This window comes from Malaya genurostris, chromosome 2 (assembly GCF_030247185.1).
Source record: "Malaya genurostris strain Urasoe2022 chromosome 2, Malgen_1.1, whole genome shotgun sequence".
In the NCBI taxonomy this organism is placed as follows: Eukaryota; Metazoa; Arthropoda; class Insecta; order Diptera; family Culicidae; genus Malaya; species Malaya genurostris.
Window position 1 is genome coordinate 310,605,325 of NC_080571.1, and position 24,216 is coordinate 310,629,540.

The following is a 24,216-nucleotide window of genomic DNA, read 5'->3' on the forward strand; positions in this document are numbered from 1 at the left end:
CAACACAGCAATCTCTCTAATCGGTACAGAACGATTTTGCAACACGATTTGCTTCGCCGATTCAATGTTTTCTTCAGTAACAGATGTTGTTGGGGGCCAGGGATATCATCATGATCCAAGCTTGTACGACCACCTTTGAAGCGTTTATACCACTCGTATGTCTGTGTTTTTCCTACACACGATTCACCAAAGGCCTTTTCTAATATTTTCAACGTTTCAGAATACTTAAATCCATTTGCAACACAAAATTTGATGCACGCACGTTGTTCTAAATTTTCATCCATTATAAAAATCGCCACACGAAAATTTTTCAACTTCTTTGTATAGACGCCAAACAAAAACTAATCGTACGATATGCGTCAAAATTTGACAGAATGTGTAAAAAAGTGTTTCCAACGTTGAGAGAATAAAAGTTTACCGATTGGACAATCGCAGGAATTTAAAATGAAAATTCCGGTTCTTTTTTGATCATAAGGTACTGTGAAACTTTTTATTGTTTGGGAGACTCTGTAATTTTAATTTGATCTCTATCTTACCATTTCGAAAAAACTTCACAAAAATAAGCAACATAAAATACCAATTTCAATTTATTTCGCTAATCTCCCATTGGCATTTAATTGTCATTTATTATGTGCGTCTATCTAAATAATTTTTAAATAATTACCTGTATAAGCGACGAGTAAGGGCACTGAACGTAAGAAGTAATTATAACCTCAGTGAAAAACTTAAATTGAACTTAAATAAGAATATGTGAAACGAGTAAATCTACCCATTACTGATCCGAATGGACATAACAAGTAACAGTAACAGGTGACAAGTCTTTTATTTCATGACGTTAAGCTATCAGTTGTTTAAAACACTTATTGATAAAAAAGTTATGTTTTTCATGTAAAATACATCTGTGGTTGGATATCCATTCAAGAATCCATTATTAGCTGTGATTTATTGAATTGTTTTTATTTTCTTGGTGTTTGGAGCTCATTAATGTTCGAAACTGGGATAAATAACAACCATAATTCGATTTTGAACTGCTTCAATCACTGATGAGCAGAAGGCGAAAAATAGTAAGTAAGTTCTTTAAGAAACAAAAAGTACTTCATGAATGCAACAAAATTTTAACTTTTTCGCTGGTCATAGTGAATTATAACTACATGTATCTGCCTAACCACGATGTACCTGAATGAATAAATCTTTCGTTTCAGATTTTTCAACCGTTACTAATCGTATCAAGTTTAAGGTAAGCAAAACGGAAAAAAAACTACTTCGGATTAAATAATTCCATATTTCCGCTTCCACTCTATAAAAATTAAATCATTTCGCGTTGAAAAGCTGAAGTTCACTGCACAGTAATACAAGTCATGGTTCATGAATTGATACATCGCTGTCGATGAACGAAATCCGGCTCAAGTGCTTTGGTCCATTTTTTCGTAGCTTTGTTTTTGCTGACTCGATTTTCGTTTCGTATAATCCATTATTCAAAAGTTGCTTCGAAAGCTTCATCGTTTTTTTTTATCAAATAGTGAAATGGTAATCCCCTCATTATGAACAGTTTAACCGGCTTTCTCAATGTTTGCGATGGCCAAACTACAAGGCAGATAGCTGGATTAAACTCTAAGTGTGATAGCGTAGCGGTGTCAAAGTCAGAACAACTTAATCAAATAGTGATTAATGTCACTTCTCTGCTCTCCAGTCGTTATCTCACAAGTTGGCCTACGGGAAGCAAAACAAAGTTTCCCCATCCCATTGGCCATTGAGTGAATCACGTTTTAGGAAAATCCTTCCAGTTCCAGAAATCGATGTGTTCTTGGTATTGCCTGGAGGAAATACGGCATTCAGCCGTCAACTACGGCATCCAGTAATAATTTATCATTTTCACCTTTTCGATATGATTGTTCGATGTCGTATCCCTTCCAACAAGTGAAGAAGACAACCGAAGACAATCAATCCTGAAACAGAGTGGGACGATTTCGGTTGAAAGATATTCAATCTCAATTTCAATAATATTTTCGTTTATTTAAGCTGAGAACATGTCTTTGGTTGTTCAATGTACGTTCACCATTTTCTTTTCGTTGTGCATTTGTGCGTCTCAACCTACTCATGTAACACTAATTGCTACAACAGTTGAATGCAGCACCACAAAAATCTGTTGGAAGACTGCAATTTCATTGAATAAACTTTCGAAAGACTCGTCTGCCTTCCGCTGCCCCTTGCTTATCCATCTAAGAAAGAGGAACATTTACCCGGTTTCGGTCAGTATTATAGCGTCAAGTTCGTAAAAAACTTTGTCCATCCTTCACGAGACGGAACCGAGCGGTGTCTTTAGTACTCAACCATCACAAGCGGAACCAAAGTTCGTTATGGATACAGTAAATTACAACAGGATAGATGATTGCACTTCTCATCTTGTAGGAACCGAAAAGTTTCCCCTCTCTGCCACAAGTGTATGATCCTCATTAGGGATGAAGGATTGCCACCACCGCCTGAACGCATAAAAACAGTTTATGTTTTCGGTCCCTTCGGTTCCCGCGATAGGAAATAATTCCTCATCCTTTTCGGCATGAATCAACCAAATTGGGAGAGCTATGTTTAACTTTCTCCATAGCAAGAGGACATTTATCCTGTACGCTTCACCACCGAACAATCACACTAATTCGCTGAGTCAGTGTGTTCAGCCATTTTACCGAGGGTGATGCCCGAAAGTATCAACTACGAAGAGCGGATGAGTTTCATATTAGTCATGCCACATATGCGGTATAGCCGTTAGGCTTTCGTTTTGACATTCCAATCGTGTTCCTGATTCAGCATTTGTTCCGGCTATTGTGTCTTCGATGAATCAGGATAGCCGCAAGAAGCGAAAGCAAACAACTAATATTTTACGGTGCCCCCAATCAAGTTCAATTGGTCACACTAAACAAACTTAAAATTTTGCGGGCAGGCCCCCTTTTCTAATTATAAGTGTCACGTTCTTGGAATTTTCTCACCGTGAGGATCGTATCGAAGAAACCCGCTGGCACCAAGTTAACGACAGACAAATTTCTCCTTTCCGTCCCACGAGATTTGCAGGGCTTTGTTTTATTCCTGTAATTTAGATAAATTTGTACGGTTCAATAAGTCACGTTTTCGGAACGTGATTCATCGAGGCACAAATGAATTCACCGCCCTGCTCCCGCAGGATGTCATTGTACTATCGTGAATGCTTATGATAGCAGAATAAATTTTCTGTCGTTCCCAAACCCAAAACACAGATCAATAAATATTTTCTCAAAAGTGCATTTCACATGCACACTGAGTAGTGTTGTACTCACAATGTATACAAATGTTTATTGGATTAAGGTTAAGGAGCAGCCGTTAACAGGGAAATATTAGATTGTCTGTCGGAGGTTGTGTCGCACGTGACAACACGGTCCCAAAAGATGTTGCCCATGTTCGATTCGATTTTTTTTTATACAGAGTTCCTTCCTTTTTTGCAATGCCGAGCGGCGACGGTTTGTTCATAGTATGAAGGGCCACGCGGTTCTTATCACAGCTCGCCAGCATTTGGGGAGTCATCAGTTACGACGGTTTATGTACTGGTTGAACCACCACCGTGGAGCTTTCCTTTTTTTTTCTTTCCTCAAGCGAACAATCGAAAACACGAAGCTGAAACAGCGCACATCAAAACATACGCATCGTTTAATGGTAGCAAATAAGGGAATAAATATTTAGTAGATTATGTAAATTTACGAGATCAATTTGAGCGATGGAAAGTGAGTCGCTCCGGTTGTTGGCGTTCACGAGTTTTTGCGTGACACTGGGATCGTTTTGGCTTTCCACAGCTGCTGAAAAATTGCAATTTATGGAGAGAGATTTATAGAAGCATTAAAAATTTAATTTTCATCTAGTCATCCAGCACAAAATGCTATTTCCAAACGTAGTCGATTGGGTTTTATGAATCAGACAATGAGAATTGAAGACAGAGTGAGCGTAATCACATTGCGTCAAATTTTGAAAATAATACAGTTTAAAATTCTTCACAGATGGATTGAATTTCAAAAAAAACAATAACAAATGAGTAAGAGGTTCTTAATTTAATAACTGTTTGCCAAAGTGAAATGTTAATTTCGGCATCTCGAACGAAAACAAGAAGCGCATTTTGTGAATACGACTTACTTTACTACAGGGTCCGGCACTCGAAGTGTAACCAACTTCAGACCGCTCGCGCAGCTGACGCACGGGCATCAGCTCTCTAGAAATTTGCTAAATGACAGTTCGGAGTTGTATTGTTTACAAGCGCAAGAAAGCATTTTGCCAAAAGTCAACGCGAAAAAAAAATCAGTGATGGATTTAAAACGTAATAGTGTGATTGCTTTATATTTAGATGGAAAATCACGATTGTTCGTGAGCTCAAACACCTTAAAGTGAATAAAGTTTTTTTTTATCGCACCATAACTCGTTACAATAATACTGGTAGCATCGCAAAACGTCATGGAGGTGGTCATCAAAAGACTGCAACGTCACGTGAGATGGTTCAAAAAGTGAAGAAGCGACTTGAACGAAATCCTCGACGAAGTGCCAATCAAATGGCAAAAGAACTGAAAATATCCGACCGTAGCATCCGCCGCATACTGAAAAATGATCCAAAGGTCAAGCCTTACAAGATCCAAAAGGCGCATGATCTCACACCGGAGCAGCAACAAGCTAGACTTGAGAGAGCGAAGGAGTTGTTTCGTTTGGCCGAAAGCGGTCAATTTCCGAACATTGTATTTTCTGACGAGAAAATTTTTCCAATTGAGCAATTCGTAAACTCTCAAAACGATAGGGTTTACTTGACCGACCGTTCATACGAGAATTTGAGTCATCGATTGGCCACCAGGAGGCAGCACCCGCAAAAGATAATGGTTTGGGCCGCTGTAACCGCAGATGGGCGCTCTCCAATCGTTTTCATCGAGCCTGGCGTCAAGGTAAATGCGACATATTATCGGGAAAATATTCTGTAGGTTGCTTTGAAGCCGTGGGCAGACAAACATTTCGGTGGCAGACCATGGACGTTTCAGCAGGACTCGGCACCGTTTCACAAAGCTCGAGTGAACCAAGAATGGCTGAAAAACAACGTTCCGAACTTCATCACGTCCACACAATGGCTCTCGAATTCACCAGATGCGAATCCAATGGATTATTCTCTTTGGGCCATTTTGGAGAGCAAAGTCCGAACTAAAAGATACACCAGTCTCGAGGCGCTGAAAAAAGTTATTGTCCGCGAGTGGGCCAAAATACGTGCAAGTCACATTCGGGCAGCTTGCGATTCGTTTTTTGACCGTCTCAAGGCCATAGTCAAGGCAAAAGGTGGTCATATCGAGCAAAAGTGAATTGATTCTGAATTTTGTATTATTTTTACACATTTTGTACTTTGAATTAAGTAAAATTAATTTTCCAAACTGAAATTATGGCCTTTTTAATTGGTTACACTTCGAGTGCCGGACCCTGTATGTGGCTCCTTTTCAAAATTTACCCTGTATAAGAATGGGCAGAACTTCAAAGCAAGTATCTCTTTTTGTTTTCAACGCAGCAACATAATTTTTTCAGTTCGTGCTCGCATCTCACCCGACACAGTCGAAAATCATTTACGGTCGAAACAACAGAAACAAAGACAATACGCCAGTGAACAATAGAGTGTACAGAATGGTCAAATACGATTTAACAAAGCCTGAAACTTGGCCTGCTAGACCGAATTCAATTTGTATAGATTTCAAGCGTTGCAAAGTTAGACCAGCAGCAACCGAAATTGAAATCTTATTTAAAGAACGAATGCATCTAGACGCTAATAATGTAAGTGAAATTCAATTCAACAAGGCGTCTAACTGTGTATACATTATGTTTAAACGTGAAAGCGATGCACTTGCATTCGCTTCGGTTAACAACGAGGTGCATAGCGTTGAGTGTGACAACATTAAATACAAAATCCCTGTGCACATGGTGGACAATGTCATAGAAGTACGCGTGCATGACCTTCCCCCGCAGGCCAGCGATAAGTTCGTTCGGGAGAATATGACGTAGTACGGTGAAATCCTTTCCATCGAAAGGGAAGTATGGCGGAATTTTTTCCCCGGCATCCGGAATGGCGTGCGAGTTGTGCGTATGCAACTACGTAAGGCTATTCCATCTTACATCATTTGTGGTCAAGGTGGGACACGTCCGTGTAAAACGTTGATTACCTATGAAAATCAGCTGGTTAGATGTCAGTTTTGTGAACAACCTGGACACTACGGTAATCCTTGCACTGAAACTGCGAAAAAGACATCTTCAACCAAAGACAAGGTCAACCGTTCAACAACGAAAACTAGTGAGCGCAGTACTAATGTTTCACCACCAAACCAACCAGCAGCTGCAACCAATGTACAACAAGGCGCATCTTAAGGAAATAGCAACGAGCCCAAGACTACGAACAACAAGGAAAACGAAACGAAGACGGACACCAACAACAATACAACCGATGAGGCAATGGATGACGAGACGAGCCACGAACAAAGTGCCCCTCAACCCTCGCAGGAGGGAAATGGAAGCTCTTCTACTCCTAGAAAAAGAGTGACAACGAGATCCACTTCAAAAAATTCTTTATTTAAAAAATCGGATAATTCGGCCACGTAAAGCTTGTACGCAAATAGGAATGAATAAAAAAAATCTTTATAAAAAAAACATAATTTATATATCATCGAAAATATGGTCAGTAATTTATGATTAATTTTTGAGTAGTATGAAATAACTACAAATAATTCAAATTTGAACGATAAAATGCGCTTTTGCTGAATATGCGTGCCCTACGCTTCTCTTATGCGAACCGTACATCAGAGTCCTCACCGGTGTGCACACTTCGGATAAAATATTTTCATCCACCTCAGAGAATTTTGCCAGAACCGAGTACCATAATTCTGGAGTTCGAGACCTTAACTTTGAATCTGAATTTTGAAACTGAGTTCTGGAACTAAAATAGAGGCTCAGACCAGAACTCAGTTCCAAAATTCCTTTCCGAAATTCAGACTTAAAACACAGTTTCAAAATTCTGAACCAGAAGTTATTGAACTTTAGTTTCAGAATTCAGTTCTAGCATCGGTTCCTGAATTCCCGTTCCTGAATTCAGATTCTTTAACGTCAAATTCATTTTATTCGTATTCACGTCATCTATTTATGTCTCTGACATTAGCCACCCGCCTTTTTTAAATGTGATTTCAATCTTTACGACAGCATTGGTTGAGTGGTAATGGGTTTACTAATCGAGTAGTCGTTCTGAGTTTTGTCTTTCTCATACAAAAAAAAACCTTCCCAGTACCCTTTTTATGACATTTTGTCTCGTTTCTTTTAGCATGATTCGATTTTTTTTGCAACATAATGTGACATATGCATAAGAAAGATGGCAGTATTTTCGAGTTAAACACATTTTCATAATTATATTGATTTAAACTGCTTACAGCAATAATTTCAGGAAGAACATAACTTCGTACATCCGTATACCATTAGAATCAGTTCGTCAAGATCAGAAAATGTGCAGTGCGTGTGTGTACCGATTACCTTAACCTAAGATTCAAATAAAAGGTCTTAACTCAATGCTTCCTCTTGCTTTGTCGCCGACATTTCACCCTAAATTGCAAATTTCTCCAATACTAACCCGATTCACGAAAAATCAAAAACATTCGATTGTTGATAAATGATTTTACTATGCATTTGGCGAAAAATATCAGTTAGAATGCATTTATTTCGCGAGATTTCTTGCAAGTTTTGTTAAACATTTTGTTCTCTTGTGTGTTGATATTGTGAAAGAATAATTGAAAACTCATATATTTTTACAACTCGCACGAAATCTTTCGATAAAAACATTTATCAGGCACAATTTATATACGAATCGATAGAAAAACTAATTATCTAGAATCGTATGTTCTTTGAATTTCCGTTTTCTTCCCCGTTCTCTCGTAATTTTGGGTAAAGTGTGTGAAACCTCGGAATAGGCAGCGAATTTCACCTGACTACGGCGAAGCGCTACCTTAAGATAGACCTTAAGACTTCCGGTTCCGACTTCCCGGCTGCTCGATCACCAATGGAAATTGATCGTCAATGTCAACTTCTTTTTCTGAGCAACCTAGATAGTATCGGTAACGGTTCTCAACTAGCAAAGAATAACACTACTTATAAACCCTCCAAAAAAATAAGCCGTGCGGCAGCCGGCGGAATTAATTCAACTAAGAATTGATTCACTGGTTTCCAGTTCTATTTCGTAAAAAGCCACTAAAACCGGAGCTCGCAAATCACGATGTATTTCCGTGCCGATGACTGAATGGAAGCTTAAAAATGGCAGTTGTAAACGGAACATTTGTGGGCTTCGCCCTTGCGGAGCTCACAACTCTGTGGAATGGAGTAACTAATTGAAGACATAGACAGAAAATGTTTCTATTTTTTGGCATATTTTTCGTATAATATTCTCCATGTTATATGAATTCCAGTGGAGCTAAAACCATCAATAGTAAATTAATTTCTGTACATTTGCCCTTATAGTGCTTAGTTGTTTATAGTGCTAGTTCATCTTACTGAGTACTAGTTTTGTTATGTGTGCAAGTGCGATTGCGTACTTCAGATCATTTGATATGTAATTGGTTTTTGGTTCTCCAAACATGATTGAATATGTGTATGAGGAGCTAAAATTGAAGGATATTCTATCCTGTCTCACTCAATGTGGTAAGGAGCTATAGTCAGAGGAACTCATCGTTTCTCCTGGAGTGAATGAATCTTGCCTGTACTGACATTAAAAGGCTTCAGCAGATTGTTTGACATCCCTCATGGGGTACCGAATTTACTTCTGCTCATACATATTGCGAATCGTTCTGTATTCTTCCGGGAATGCTGAATGGTGTCTCTTTTGTAAAATCTCTAAAATCTCTCGAGGGATGGAGGTTCAGCATCCTTTCACGGATGTATAACAATTTATTTATTTTCGTTTGATGTTGTTTTCCCACATCAACCACTTCACATATTTGTTACTTTTATCTTTCCCTTCCTTCCTGTCAAAAAATTGATGAGAAGTCACGGTAAGGTACGAATCTCCAAATAACTAAGGGAACGTGTTACTTGAGCCAGTTAGTTCTGATTATTAATACAAGAAAAATACTTAAATACATTGTTACCCTACGTTTGACAAACATTTTAATACTTTCAGTCTGGCTGACTGGCCTTTATAGATGTATATGTATTTCTAAGTATTTTGGTGTAAATTAAAGGTATACTCAAGCTCATTTCTTACAAACTAGGAATACCTTTTTTCATCAATCGATAGTTAATAAAATTTTAGAAAGCTGCCGGAAACCTCGATTCGATAGACAAATTGAAAATATGATGAATCAAGGATAAAAACGAAAAAGATCTGGCTGAATCCATCTGAGGTTTTAGCCAACGTTTAATTTTGATTTTTAAATATATTGAAAAATTATGGAATCTGTAATACATATATTGCATGAATTAAGATGTAAATTGTCACAGTATCTTCATTTTGTACATTCTACTTATACGATTAATCAAAGAAACTATTCAAAATTGATATTTTCGTGTTTTTAACTAAATCGATAATTGTTTTGGGCAGCATTGTTTTGATTATTTCTGAGCAAATATTCTCATAAACCGATAAACAAGTCGCTATACACAACCCTATTCTCATAACTGCTCTTTAACGTTTGTCTGAAATTTTAGTCTGAGATCTCTGGAAAGCCCAGAAAGTATTAAAAGGAAGGGTTTCCACGAAAAAAGAAAACTATATTTTTCACTGTTAACTGTTGGTCCATGGATTTGAAACCCTAATTGTTTAAAATCCACAAGTTGAAAAAAAAAACCTTTTGATTTGAATATGAAACCGTTTGGTTTCAGTTCAGCCTCCTCGTTACGCAAAATTTTATTTTGAGAATGTTTCAGTTGAACTCAAAATTTTCTGCCGTTTTATTTTCAATTTGTTCCAGCATATATGCTTCAAAAAGGGTAATTAATCCAGAGGCAATGAAACACAACATGTTCGCGATGTGGTTTTTGGATTAAATTTTCATTTATTTGAAAAAATTTTCGGCAAACAATCAATATTTGTGTTTATCTACCAGCATGCCGCAGTTTCGACGGATGCAACCGAGAAAAGTATCAACCAGTCACTGTATAGCTACACAAAAGTGGGCAATTTCCAATTTTGGACACACTTTTTCATTCTAGGGTTGAATGTGGAATCGATCGATGACAAACCAACATCAGTACCGGTTGGGAATGACATGAAATTAATTACCAACTGAAAGAGTTTTCGGCAATGTTTGACAGTAAACAAACAAATAAAACAAAAAAAATGTAAAATATCATCGGGCAGCAGAAAACCTCAAACCGACTGTCTCAAACACTCAATTTTAAATCGATTTCCTCGGCACGTTCGCTAAAAACTTGGAAAAGTCATTAACGATTTCACGTCACAGTGAAATAGAAAAATTAATCATTTAAATTGATGTTTGTATTGAGCGTCTATTAAAACTCGATTCTGCAAATAGTTGGTGCCCCTTTCAGGAAACGTGTCGAAGCTCACTGTCGGTAGATTGGAGTCTGCTCGACATTGAATGATGATCGTGTTTGGTGTGAGAGAAAGGAAAAAAAACAAACAAACTAGTATTTACTTTTGCGGCTAATTCTAGTATTTTATTTTGACATGGATCTACGCATAATTTAATTGATGGTTCTAAAATAGATTCCATTCAGGTGATAAATTACGCGTTATCAACTTTGCAAAGTTGATTCCAAAAGTTTGGTTCCAATATTCAAACTGTTTACAAAATACCAAAAACTCTCGGATCAGTTACTTATACATTTAAACAACAGTTTACACTTTGAATGTTTCTGGTGTCAGTAGGTACAATGGTTCTGTATGCTATGGATTGGGTGCAAAGTCTGTTGAAACAGAAGATCAAATTCCTCAAATACCGCCGCTTCGCTTTACATTTGGAAGTAGTATCCCGACTTTGTTTATTATTAGCATAATTTGACCGGAAATTATTCATGGAAATATGCTGAAAGTGAAAGGGTGTAGCAAATACGCATTATCGTGTTAGTTTGAAATCTACTACTGAATTTGGATTCAGCTGACAAAATTATTATTATTATTATTATTATTATTATTATTATTATTATTATTATTATTATTATTATTATTATTATTATTATTATTATTATTATTATCAATAACATTTATCTATACTTTATTCAATCACTATTTCTTCACTATACAGCTATGGAAGAAAAAAAGCCTGATTGAGGATTAAACCAAAAGCTACCTTCGTATGAACGTAAGATTCCTTCATTTCTTTCTGATATCTGATCTGATCTGATTTTGGATAAAATTTTAATTTTTATATCTTCGCATTACATAATTGAGAAAGTCCACATATGTTTTCAAATGTTTTTAATTTATTTAAAAATTAATCCAAATTTTCAAATGTTTTAATTTATTTAAAAATTAATCCCTTTAGTATATATTCGAAAACATCATGTGAATTGGAAATATCAGAATATTAGTAGACTCTATTAAAAATATTCCACATTCTTTGGTATCTAGTCAATACGTTGATAGTCAAGTTCCAGAAATTTCCGCGATGTTAACTTTCTTATTTCATTTTCTTGAAATACTTTTTCCATTCTTCTCAAATCGAAAACCACTTATTTATTGCTAAATCTTTTATATTAATCTTACGAATTCGCAGCATTCATTCGAAGCTTGAAGTAAATTGAGTTTAAAAATCTTCAACTGAAATCGGATATACAAAGTATTTTCAGTTCCTAAAAACGTCTGAATTATTCTAAAATGCTGTTATTTCTTCTTAAATTTTCCTTAACTGACATGCATTTCTAAATTCCTGAACAACATAGCGAACAAAACGTGTCGTAAGCCCACAGCGCTCATCCACTGATAATGTTCCGTATTTCTATGTGTCTGTTTTGAACGATACGCTTTGTTCGATGATTCGTTCGATTCATGTGTTTGAAATTTTGCTGATCTCGTTTATACCGAATGTTACGTAAAATTTCAATTTCAGGCTATTGCCGGATACTTCATGTTACTGAAAATTTCACCATGAATTGCTGATTCATTCTTTTAGATTTCGATAATATTGAAAAATTGATAATTTGTCTCCTTATAACAAAACTATATTTTGGATGATTTTAATATTGTTTTTATGTTTGGCGACAATTGAACGGAATTGACATTGTGAAAATCTGGCATCGATTTCGTCAAAAACAGATGATGTTCGTGTTAGTGTTTCGTTAAGATGCTTGTTTGACAACACGAAAAAAAATTCTTTGATGCAAGCTCTGTGGAAAAAAAAGAACATCCCACGTGTCGTCATTACCATTTGCTATATGTTTATTCAAAGACCCAATAAGAAACTAGTTAGGAAAGTTTCAAGCTCGGCATGATGTCGCTTGTCATTGTCAGTCGGTGGACTTTGATCGTCATCAAAACGCAACAACACGTGACATTCGCTATCGACAACAAGTGAGCTTTATTTTGCTTATTATTTCATTTCTTTCATTGATAAGCAATTTATTTCAAGATGATATAATGAAATTTCAATTTTTTGTGTATGCACACTTTTCTTTGCTTGTTGTCGAATTGAGATCGGTCGAGATTGGAGTGTTTCGAAGTATGTTTGCCCTACCGTGGTTTCCAAACTCTATGACTGCATAGACATGTACATTAGTGGTTGTTTAAAACTAACATTATTTTAAGCAATGCCACGACAGGGTTGGTGGTGCGCTGGTCTTACAAGCTAGTTGTCGTATGTACCTTAGAAGCATTAGCCATGCACTGATTCTGAATGCTAAGACTCGGCTGCGAGGTATGTTGAAACAAAATTTTTAAGTTCTACGAAATTAATGTGATACCAAGATTTTGCATTTAATATAATTTAATGTTTGAAGATGATTTCATGCAAATGTTGGCCGCGGCTCCGCATTAAATCGACCATGCGCAAAGTCCAATTTTGACACACTCTCTTCAACATATCGACCGGTATTTCGCGAATAATGCCACCGGTCTATAATCCACACCAAACAGTGACTTTTAGGGATGCATTGGCAGTTCTTGCAATGTTGGATGCATTGGCAGTTCTTGCAATTCTTGCGAAAAATACACTTCAGCGGCATAATTCGAGCATGCAAACTATCCCTTTCGGGTAAAATTGTTTATTTGAACCATTTTTCGAAGAAAAGCCATTTTATTTCCCATCGTTCATTCGGTAAAGACGTTTGAGAATCATTGTATCTCGTTTCCACTAGTGTATCTGTAATAACTGAGAATTCATGGCACCACCCCGTGAACGACTTTCAAAGTTAATAACGGGGCAAAATAAACTATATTACTAACTTCCAATACAAAGAGTATATTGTTGCACTCGCTGTGTGGCATGTAGTCTTATCTTGTTGAAAAACAAAATTTCTCTAGACCACTTTTTAAGTATTTCTAGTAACACTAAGTACACCAACATCCAATTTCATCGATCATTCAAAAGGACTCACCAGGTATGAAGATGAATGACCTGAGCGCCAATTGAATTGCGAGGAACAAATACTGGCTATTGTTTTCGATCTGCTACTGACTAGTGCTAAAAAAAGGGTTTTCGCCGAACTAAAAATTTTTCTTTGATGCCAAATATTTTAGAAATGCATTAAACGTATGGTACAATCCGAAAAAAATTTCCTTTCAAGAGATCGACTTTGGGACTTTGGGAGAACTTCGGAAATCCGCTTAGAAATAAACTGCAAAATAAAAGATTTTTTTTATGTCAAACGGCTTAGAAATGCATAAAACGTCTAGATTTGGTGGAACCCGAAAAATTTTTTTTTTTTAAATCGATTCAGAATCTAAAGAATTTGAGACCGGGAATCCGCGTCCGGGAATCCACGTAGAAATAAACCGCAATATTGAAGAAGCGTAAAAAAAGACCTCAGTGTAGCTCTCTCATTTTACATTTCATTAGCAGTTCGAGTAACAATTAGTCTACGTACACATTCAAAGGTATTTGGAAAAGTGTACGAAAGTCGATGAAGAGATTTGAAGGGGCTAATCCTTAATTGCATGATTTTTAAAAAACTGCCAGACAAATTTTTTTCGATAGTTTTAGTGAGAAAAATACAAAAAAAAAATCCCTCGACAAAACTACACTTTCAGGGTTGAAAAAACTGTCTTTCCGATATATGGGGAATTATTTTTATTAATTATTAGTATGGTAAGTTACAAAACTACTAAAAAAATTTCAAGTTATTTCACAAGTATAGAGCGCTCCTGGATTTTTTTAGAAAATAGCAGAAATCAGCAGTGTACCAAATTCTCGTTTTGTGTTAGGTAGATGCCACTAACTTCTCTCGATATGAAGGGAATTCCATGAATTTTTTTTGTGAGTTGAGAATGCGGAACATCATGCAATCGGTGGAAAATATACATCCCAACGATTTGTAGAATTTTTTTTAAATGGGTGTCCCATATTTGGGACTCAATGCAAATAAGGGTTAAAATCTTCCCAGTTTTGCCCTACATAGTTTATGAACGGTCTCCGATAAATCAAAATAAGTTCCATTTTAGAAATTTCAATAACTCTTTCTGGAACGAGAAGCCTGGTGTTTCCGAAATGAGTTTGATCATCAATTGGCAATATCTGCGAACTAGATGATTAACCATTGCATGGTTACTTATGAAAAACACTCTTGAAAATGAAAATCTTATTCCAGTAATTTTGTTGCTCCGAAGTCGAAAGTCGAGCCTGAAAAGAATTCATGAAGTTTCTATGGGATCCTAAGTCCTTTCATTTGAATACGAACATTGTGATAGGATATCATGAACAAGAAAGACAGACATAACCACAATATCAATAGTACAGTGACCAGACCAAGCACATTTCAAACAAATGATTCAGATGTCGACTTTAGTTCTAAGTTACAACACCAGAAGGCCAAATTAGATCGTAAAAGAGTCATACCATGACATAATTTTCAAATAATCAGAGGAAAGAGTCAAGCAAAGCCTTGGTATTACATTCCTGTAGTGGAATTTGACCTTCTGTTTCAACAGACTTCGCAGCCGATTCAGAGTGTACAGAAACCATTGCATGGCTGGTGCTACGATTCTACTGACACTACGAATCCTTCCAGGTCGGGGCTCGAACATACGACAACTGGTTTGTAAGACCAGTGCCTTATGCATTGAACCACCAACCCGGGACGAAGCCAATTGAGCTTATTTTTTCTGATTTGTGATTCCTGGACCGATTCTATTTTTTATCGCTACCCATCTATTAACATTTTCAATTATCTATCAGAAGATCTTATCTTCTCCAGTTCGGTGAGTCGGATGTGTTTTGCAGATCTACCTATAATACTGCCGTAAGATTGGAGCGTGGCTGACCGTTAACAAACAAAGAGACTACCATCTCAAAAAGTTTATTAGATTATGGTTGAAATGTTGGTGAACTCGTCTATGCTATTTGACATTACTCGCGCATGTTGCTTCCACATAAATGATAAACGTCTATAATATCCTTGTATCACGTTTCACGAGTGTTTATAACAAAAAGAAGATTTCGTTGGTGGTGCTGATATAAGTCGGGTCTCGTTAAAGGATTAAAGGGATTGAGTTAGCTTTATCACTATCACTTCGGGGAACGCTTCTGTAGCCATTGTTGGTTAAATTACAATCCAATTTGTCAACCAACCAAAGATTTTACTTCGGTAAATATGAAAATTTTACAAAGTATGCAGAGAGCGAAGACAACCGATTGCTTGTTAGATAATATGATATGAATCTGAAAGCACCCAAAGATTTATTTTTTGCGGCAAGCGCTGATAAGAAAATCCGCAAACACAAAGTTTTAGCATGCGAAACTTGTTCTAGATGAGAACGAAGCATTTCAGTTCGTATCACAATCATGGAGGTATGAATCAAAAAAAGAAAAAAAAACTGGTGTTCAAATTAGCAAGTTAGTGTTTACTTTATTATGTGGTCTTAACCCATTCAATCGTTTGTCGGACCATTTGATATCCACAATCGTGAAAAAAGCCGACGGTATAATAAACCGCACGATTACCAAACCAAACCATTAAAACTAAATATTTCTTCAGCTTTGCACGGAAGTGATATTAGTTTAGTTTATTTTTAATTATTATGATACTTTTGAAAACTCACATCAAAGTTATAAAGGGTGATTTTTTAAGAGCATGAGAACTTTTTTAAACAATAAAACGCATAAAATTTGCAAAATCTCATCGGTTCTTTATTTTAAACGTTAGATTGGTACATGACATTTACTTTTTGAAGATAATTTCATTCAAATGTTGACCGCGGCTGCGTCTTAGGTGGTCCATTCGGAAAATCCGCTTTTTTATCGACAAATTTTGTTTAGCGATGAGGCTCATTTCTGGTTGAATGACTACGTAAATAAGCAAAATTGCCGCATTTGGAGTGAAGAGCAACCAGAAACCGTTCAAGAACTGCCCATGCATCCCGAAAAATGCACTGTTTGGTGTGGTTTGTACGCTGGTGGAATCATTGGACCGTATTTTTTCAAAGATGCTGTTGGACGCAACGTTACAGTGAATGGCGATCGCTATCGTTCGATGCTAACAAACTTTTTGTTGCCAAAAATGGAAGAACTGAACTTGGTTGACATGTGGTTTCAACAAGATGGCGCTACATGCCACACAGCTCGCGATTCTATGGCCATTTTGAGGGAAAACTTCGGAGAACAATTCATCTCAAGAAATGGACCGGTAAGTTGGCCACCAAGATCATGCGATTTGACGCCTTTAGACTATTTTTTGTGGGGCTACGTCAAGTCTAAAGTCTACAGAAATAAGCCAGTAACTATTCCAGCTTTGGAAGACAACATTTCCGAAGAAATTCGGGCTATTCCGGCCGAAATGCTCGAAAAAGTTGCCCAAAATTGGACTTTCCGAATGGACCACCTAAGACGCAGCCGCGGTCAACATTTAAATGAAATTATCTTCAAAAAGTAAATGTCATGTACCAATCTAACGTTTAAAATAAAGAACCGATGAGATTTTGCAAATTTTATGCGTTTTATTGTTTAAAAAAGTTCTCAAGCTCTTAAAAAATCACCCTTTACAACGTTATCCGATTTGCCGAAGCACCGAGTTAAATGAGGGGCTATCTTTAATCGGTGAATCTTTTTTTCTTCTTCTCAATTTATCGCTTCCTATTTCCGCTCATAGAAACTTTAACTGCAGTAACACCGAAACGAATTCCTTTGTCGACGAGTTTCGCACATTTTAGCAGTAAATAGCAATAACTGTAGATCGAGAAACTGTTCTCGCGACATTAACTTCCGCATTAAGTGGAATTCTCGAAAAATACTGGGGGAGTGGGCTAGTGAGTGTGGAATACCTTTCACAGTCAGAAAGTCAGCGGACCCATTCAGAACCACATGAAAGCCAAGTCAGAACCTGGTACGAATTCGCTTTGCCTTACCTAGATACGTGCTATTTGTGAGTACCCAGAAGATCTTAAGTGGATCTACCATCACTTTCGGCAGGTGAAGGTAGGGATGACACTGAATGTACAGTAGCAGAACCGCCACTAGTCACCAGTAGCGGTATCCTTTCCGGAGTGAGAACACTTGTTCGTCGTGGTGCAACACTTGCTGCCGAAACAAAACAAGCACCGGCAGTAGCAGTAGCAGTAGTAACGGCAGCAGCAAACGTACCGCTGGAAACTTGAACTTCAAAGGTGCAAACACCGGGGAAAACATTAAGCACGTTACGAATTCCACCCATGTAAGCTCAATCAACTTCATCGCACCGGGGATGGTTTTTGGGAGCACTCTTGAGCATGCCAATGAGAGCAGATGCCTGTGCCTTCACTTAAGCTTCATCCACTAATGAAGACAATCTCACAGAAGGCTTTTCCCAGGCAACTCAGGCACAATCACACACAGGCACACACACTTAATTTAAATTGCCTTCGACAATTGCATAACCAACCATGTACACAACAAACACATTGGGCGGTATCCTGGGGTGGTAATAATCCTTTCTCGGCCAAGTCTCATCAAAAGCAGCCAACACCACAGTAACCGTGGTTGATCACCACCGGAACCACCATACATTCAGATTAATGTCGTAATGTTAGGTGTAAACACGTCGGGGAGGTTAACCGCAATCGTCCCTTTATTGTCTCTCCCCGTGAATTTCAACGCCAAGCGAATAAACGAACTTAAACCAGCGAACTAGTGTACCACAAGACCATTGATTGCCCTGTACTGCAACATACTACCGATCCTTTCACGCGCCCGAATCGCATTCAACTGACTGAAGTTGGGAGTTGACAGCTTTCAAAACTCGCATCGCGCCAAAACTCCCGGGGCTCACTCTCCACCGTGTACGGAGAGGGAGTTGACTCGAACAGGAAGGCTCTCGTTACAGATCACCCTACTAACACAGTAACACAGTTGGACCCGGCAGGCAAACGTCCTTCACGAGTGCCTTCCGTGCGAACCAAAACAAACAGCACTCACGTGGAAAGCTCATGCGCAGAAGAGCAAAACTCATTTCCCCAGGTGGTATCTCTAGTTCATTCATGACGATGTGGCGGAGAGACGGAGAGATGATAGAGAGATCATTTCATTCCGTGCGTTATCCTTGGGGACAATTTTGTACTGTTTAATTAAAGTAATTAAATCAGACCTTCATTTCGCTGTAGGTTTCTGTCTTCGGTACACAATTTTCTTATTTTGTCGTTCGGCTTTGCAGCACCAGCACCAGCAACACAGTAACGAATTCCAAAACAAACGAAACCTGGCGAATCGGCGAGTCAAGGAAAGTTTGTTCACATAGTAAAATTCTGTCAGCGTTGGTGGCGGCGCCCTTTCCTCACTTTCAGCCAATTATGCTGAATCAATGTACCGGCTGGAGGCAGGCACTCCAAATCTAGGGTGGCCGATTCCGCTGGGTTGCCGGTGACAATAGGCTTGTTTTAATTAAAAGTTTTTCAATTCGATCCGCTAACAATGCGATAAACTGGTACACAGCGAGCCATGTACGAACGACGCTCGATGGGATGAAGTTCAGTTGTTTGTTGGTTTAAATTGCAAATAGTTGGCGGGAACTTATCCCATGGACGGCAATTCGGATCAAACTTGCCGAGCAGAGATGACACAATGCGGTGAAGATACTGGCGGCCAGAATGGTGAGTTTTTTACTGGCATCCTATTTCTGAGACTGTGACAAGTTTTACAGTATATAGCAGGTAAATGTGTTTCTTTGTTTTGAAAGTCGATATTTGAGCTTAGAGAATCAGCTGGCGTAATTTCATAATATAACTTCACGAAATGATGTTCCGACTTGATCAGATCCTAGAGTTAAATAAACAGTGTTCAAATCAATAGATTATTTTTCGTTCCATTTTAGTAGTAAATGTTATTCTGTTCAAGGTTCTGATGAACTCGATTATTTGTGACCCGATGGTTACATCCTAGCAATATAAGGGTGGAGTTAAAAGCTTATGAAATCTACCGTTCCCATTGATAAAAGATATATTTTCTCGTAGTGGATTATTCCTCGTGAACATCATATGAAAGGCATTGTATGTTTTAAATATAATATAAATGTCTTTCATCTACAGATTCGCTCAGCAATAAAATGGACTTTTGTCGTGAATACGACTTACTTTACTATGGGGTGCCTTTTCAAAATTTACCCTCTGAGAGAGTGATAAGTTTTTGATCGTGAATATTTGTTGTTGTATCTAATGAACCAACATAATTCTTGCGACATGCCATCGGAAATATGATCACAATTTTATGATAAAATTTTCAGTTTTGTGACATACTCTCAAATAATTCAAAATTAAACTTTTCTGAAATGTTTGGTATAAATGAGTATCAAAGAGGATAATTCATAAGGCGCGTTTGCCTTCCTCGTATTTTTAAAGCTCACAGCTCAGTGATCTGTGAAAGGATTTATATAATCTAACTACCAATAGAATCGAAATTTTTCAATTTAAACGTGTATAGCAAAAGCATTGAAGTATTTCAATAGTACACTATTGAAAAACCTGTCTCATTTAACCCATGTCAACACCAGCCAATCAGAACGCGTTCTAAGGAAGAGAACAAAATATCTGCTGCTGTACAACAAATCGTCCGAGAAAAATGTTCCGGAAAGTGGTGAATATCGCAGTGAGTTCCTCAATTTGGTCCTTCTGAATGCTAGAAACGAATCCCTACAGCATATTGATAGTTTCTTTCAATAAATTATGCAAATCCGAAATGAAATAATCGACATTAAAATACTGTATGCACATAAAAGGAAATCTCTTAACAAAAATTGAATCAGTTTGGATTCTATCGCCACTGCGAGCAGAATGTGTTTTGTGTCGTCTGCACAGCTAGTTTCGCTTTCGACAAGAGCGATTACGTCACAGCTGCCAGTCATTAGCATTGGGAAAAAAACAACGGTGGAAAGCATTACACAAAATCAGCCGTTCTAATGGCTCTAAAAGTTTTCTAAAGAACTATTAGGATTTGTTGTTCGCAAATCGAAGGTGATTATCCTCAGTTTAGTGCAAATCAAGAACAGTTTGCTTAGATTAGACTTTTCGCTGTGTGAAATTCACAGTAATCGAGTACAAGTGAAGCTTTCTTTATTTTTGCGAAAAATGTGAAAAGGGGGAATGCTTGTGTGTGTGTGTGTATGTGTGTATGTAAAGGGTGATTTTTTAAGAGCTTGAGAACTTTTTTGAACAATAAAACGCATAAAATTTGCAAAATCTCATCGGTTCTTTATTTTAAACGTTAGATTGGTACATGACATTTACTTTTTGAAGATAATTTCATTTAAATGTTGACCGCGGCTGCGTCTTAGGTGGTCCATTCGGAAAGTCCAATTTTGGGCAACTTTTTCGAGCATTTCGGCCGGAATAGCCCGAATTTCTTCGGAAATGTTGTCTTCCAAAGCTGGAATAGTTACTGGCTTATTTCTGTAGACTTTAGACTTGACGTAGCCCCACAAAAAATAGTCTAAAGGCGTCAAATCGCATGATCTTGGTGGCCAACTTACCGGTCCATTTCTTGAGATGAATTGTTCTCCGAAGTTTTCCCTCAAAATGGCCATAGAATCGCGAGCTGTGTGGCATGTAGCGCCATCTTGTTGAAACCACATGTCAACCAAGTTCAGTTCTTCCATTTTTGGCAACAAAAAGTTTGTTAGCATCGAACGATAGCGATCGCCATTCACTGTAACGTTGCGTCCAACAGCATCTTTGAAAAAATACGGTCCAATGATTCCACCAGCGTACAAACCACACCAAACAGTGCATTTTTCGGGATGCATGGGCAGTTCTTGAACGGCTTCTGGTTGCTCTTCACTCCAAATGCGGCAATTTTGCTTATTTACGTAGCCATTCAACCAGAAATGAGCCTCATCGCTGAACAAAATTTGTCGATAAAAAAGCGGATTTTCCGAATGGACCACCTAAGACGCAGCCGCGGTCAACATTTAAATGAAATTATCTTCAAAAAGTAAATGTCATGTACCAATCTAACGTTTAAAATAAAGAACCGATGAGATTTTGCAAATTTTATGCGTTTTATTGTTTAAAAAAGTTCTCAAGCTCTTAAAAAATCACCCTTTATGTAACAAAAATATGTACTAACTTTTCTCAGAGATGGCTGAGCCGATTCTCACAAACAAAGATTCAAATGAAAGGTCTCATAGTCTCATACCTTGCTATTGAATTTCATACCGATCCGACTTCCGGTTCCGGAGATATAGGATGACATGTAATAAAAAATGAGAAAAATATGCACCGATTTTCGCAAACTAAGATTCAAATGAAAGGTCTCATAATATTCTAAAAATTTATGGAACATTTTATCTGGATCCGACCTCCGGTTCCGGAACTAAAGCGTGATAAGTGGAAAATTAATTTTTTTTTAGTATTTTTCCACGAACGATGGTTAAAAACAGGTACAAATCCCATAAAACTGTCTGATAAATTCTTCTAGTTTGCAGTGCTTGTTAGTTTGTGGGCATGAAAGCTTAATTCGACACTACTGGTCCCCTCTTTTCCTGTTCCGAGAGCACCGAAAGTGGAAAAGAAAAACTCTTAAAACTAAATTCACTTCGATTTCTTTGCGATACTTGAACCGATTTTCACAAATCCCGATTTGAATTACAGTTCATACTGTCTTTAAAGCTACTGTGAAATTTCATCCGGATCCGACTTCCGGTTCCGCAGTTACAGGGCGATGAGTGTCCAAATAAATAATAATAATAATAATAATAATAATAATAATAATAATAATAATAATAATAATAATAATAATAATAATAATAATAATAATAATAATAATAATAATAATAATAATAATAATAATAATAATAATAATAATAATAATAATAATAATAATAATAATATTAATAATAATAATAATAATAATAATAATAATAATAATAAAAATAATAATAATAATAATAATAATAATAATAAAAATCCTACTACATGTTTTATGCTGTTTAGCTTGACTAACATATGCAGAAGTAACAGAAACGCAGGTTCGTTTCGTTTGTTAGATTTCGTTTAATTGGTTTAATCGAAATAGAGCATGAGATAGTAAGTATAGGTTTAACTACGTTCAAAACTGTTCCAATTTGTAGGTCACATTTATTGGTAGCAAACGAACCAACTTCGGCTATTCCGTTCATCTGAATCCGGTTTCGGAAGAATTGGAAATAGTGATCAAAAACTGCAAAAAGGATCTCACTTACTTTTCTTGGAGATGGCCAAATCGATTTTCACAAACTTATAGGTTCAAAAGTCTTACAGTTCCATACGGAATTCCTTAATTTGTTGTGGATACTACTTTCGATTTCGGAACTACAGAGTAAACAGGATTTATAGAGTTTGTGAGATTAGATCCGAACAAATTATCCTATTTCTATTCAATAAACAGTTGTTTTTGCGAATTTCACTGTTATATTTATGATGTAATGAGTAATATGAGAAAGGCATCTTTACTCCACTAGGTGGATTAAAATAGGTTTTTGTGTTGTCGTGTACTTAAATTTAAGATACCGTGACACCGTCTGACACAAAATCAAGAAATTCATACCACCATCATACGGTGCATACGGTTTTGCGGGCGATATTGAAATTATTAGCGTTGATTGCTGAGCTGTGGAAGAAGCAATCATTCGGGTTAAGCGGAATACTCCGAGAACTGGATTGACCATACATTCTATAAGGACAAAGTACACAGTGTCTGGTCAAAAAGCCGGTTAAAAGTCGAAATTTGATACTGGGTACATATATCATGGAACACTAGTAACATGTGAAAGCTATGTTACCTGCAAATTAAAAAGACGGACTACGAATTCCGCATCCTTCTAACATTTCATAGCAAGCAAATGTGTACAAAACTTACTCTATGCATTTCGCTGATACTCCCTGCTGTCTTGTATGCAGGGGCGGTGAAAGAGGTGAGTATGGTGGGTAGAACTACCCACCCGAAAATTCCAAAGGTAGGTAATTACCCACCTGAATATTCGAACGAAAAACAACAGTAATATTGTTATTATTTATAAGATCGAGAATATTTTTATTGTAACTAGGAATAATAAATAAAAATAAAATTATCGATTGCTTGTACTCAAGGTAGAGCAAGAATGTGAAGATATACAACAGAAAGGTTAGACGTGACAAGGGTTATTCGAGCAAGCAAAAATCTCTCTAGCAACCTTCAACCAGAGGAGTCTAGCTTAAGCATCACATCAATGCAAATCACTCGAGTCTCTGGTATGCCGGAAAGTAGTTACCAGAAGTTGTTACTTTCTGCTTGCGGCAGCTTTCTCATACCCAATGAGTTCTTCACAATCTCTTATAGAAAAAAAATTACTGTCTATATTGACTATAGACTTGGTCGTGAGCGAATTAGACATCTATTTGAACAAGATTTTCATGCCCCAGATTTTCGCGAAAGTCTATTCATCTTAGCTCATCTAATCTAATGAATTTTGATTTGGCGTTCATCTATCATGATGTTCAAAATCTGCTGTATTTTTTCCGGAAGAATGCTTCATTTGGCCACGTTTAAAATCAGAATAACACAAATCTTTGTTTCTAACGGATCCGGGTAACATTTATTAAACCTTGCGCGGGTTTCTTCTTTTAGAAAG

At 37.1% G+C, this 24,216-nt stretch overlaps 1 protein-coding gene across 1 annotated transcript in view; it reads right to left on the reverse strand.

The window, feature by feature from the left end:
* LOC131431099 (neural-cadherin) overlaps positions 1-18,350 on the reverse strand; it is a 126,609-nt gene extending 108,259 nt beyond the window's left edge. Inside the window, exon 1 of the mRNA XM_058596597.1 lies at positions 17,513-18,350. Within this exon, the coding sequence (XP_058452580.1) occupies positions 17,513-17,564 (52 nt within the window). The 5' untranslated portion in view covers positions 17,565-18,350. The remainder of the gene's footprint in view (positions 1-17,512) is intronic.
* Between the last annotated feature and the right edge of the window lie 5,866 nt (positions 18,351-24,216).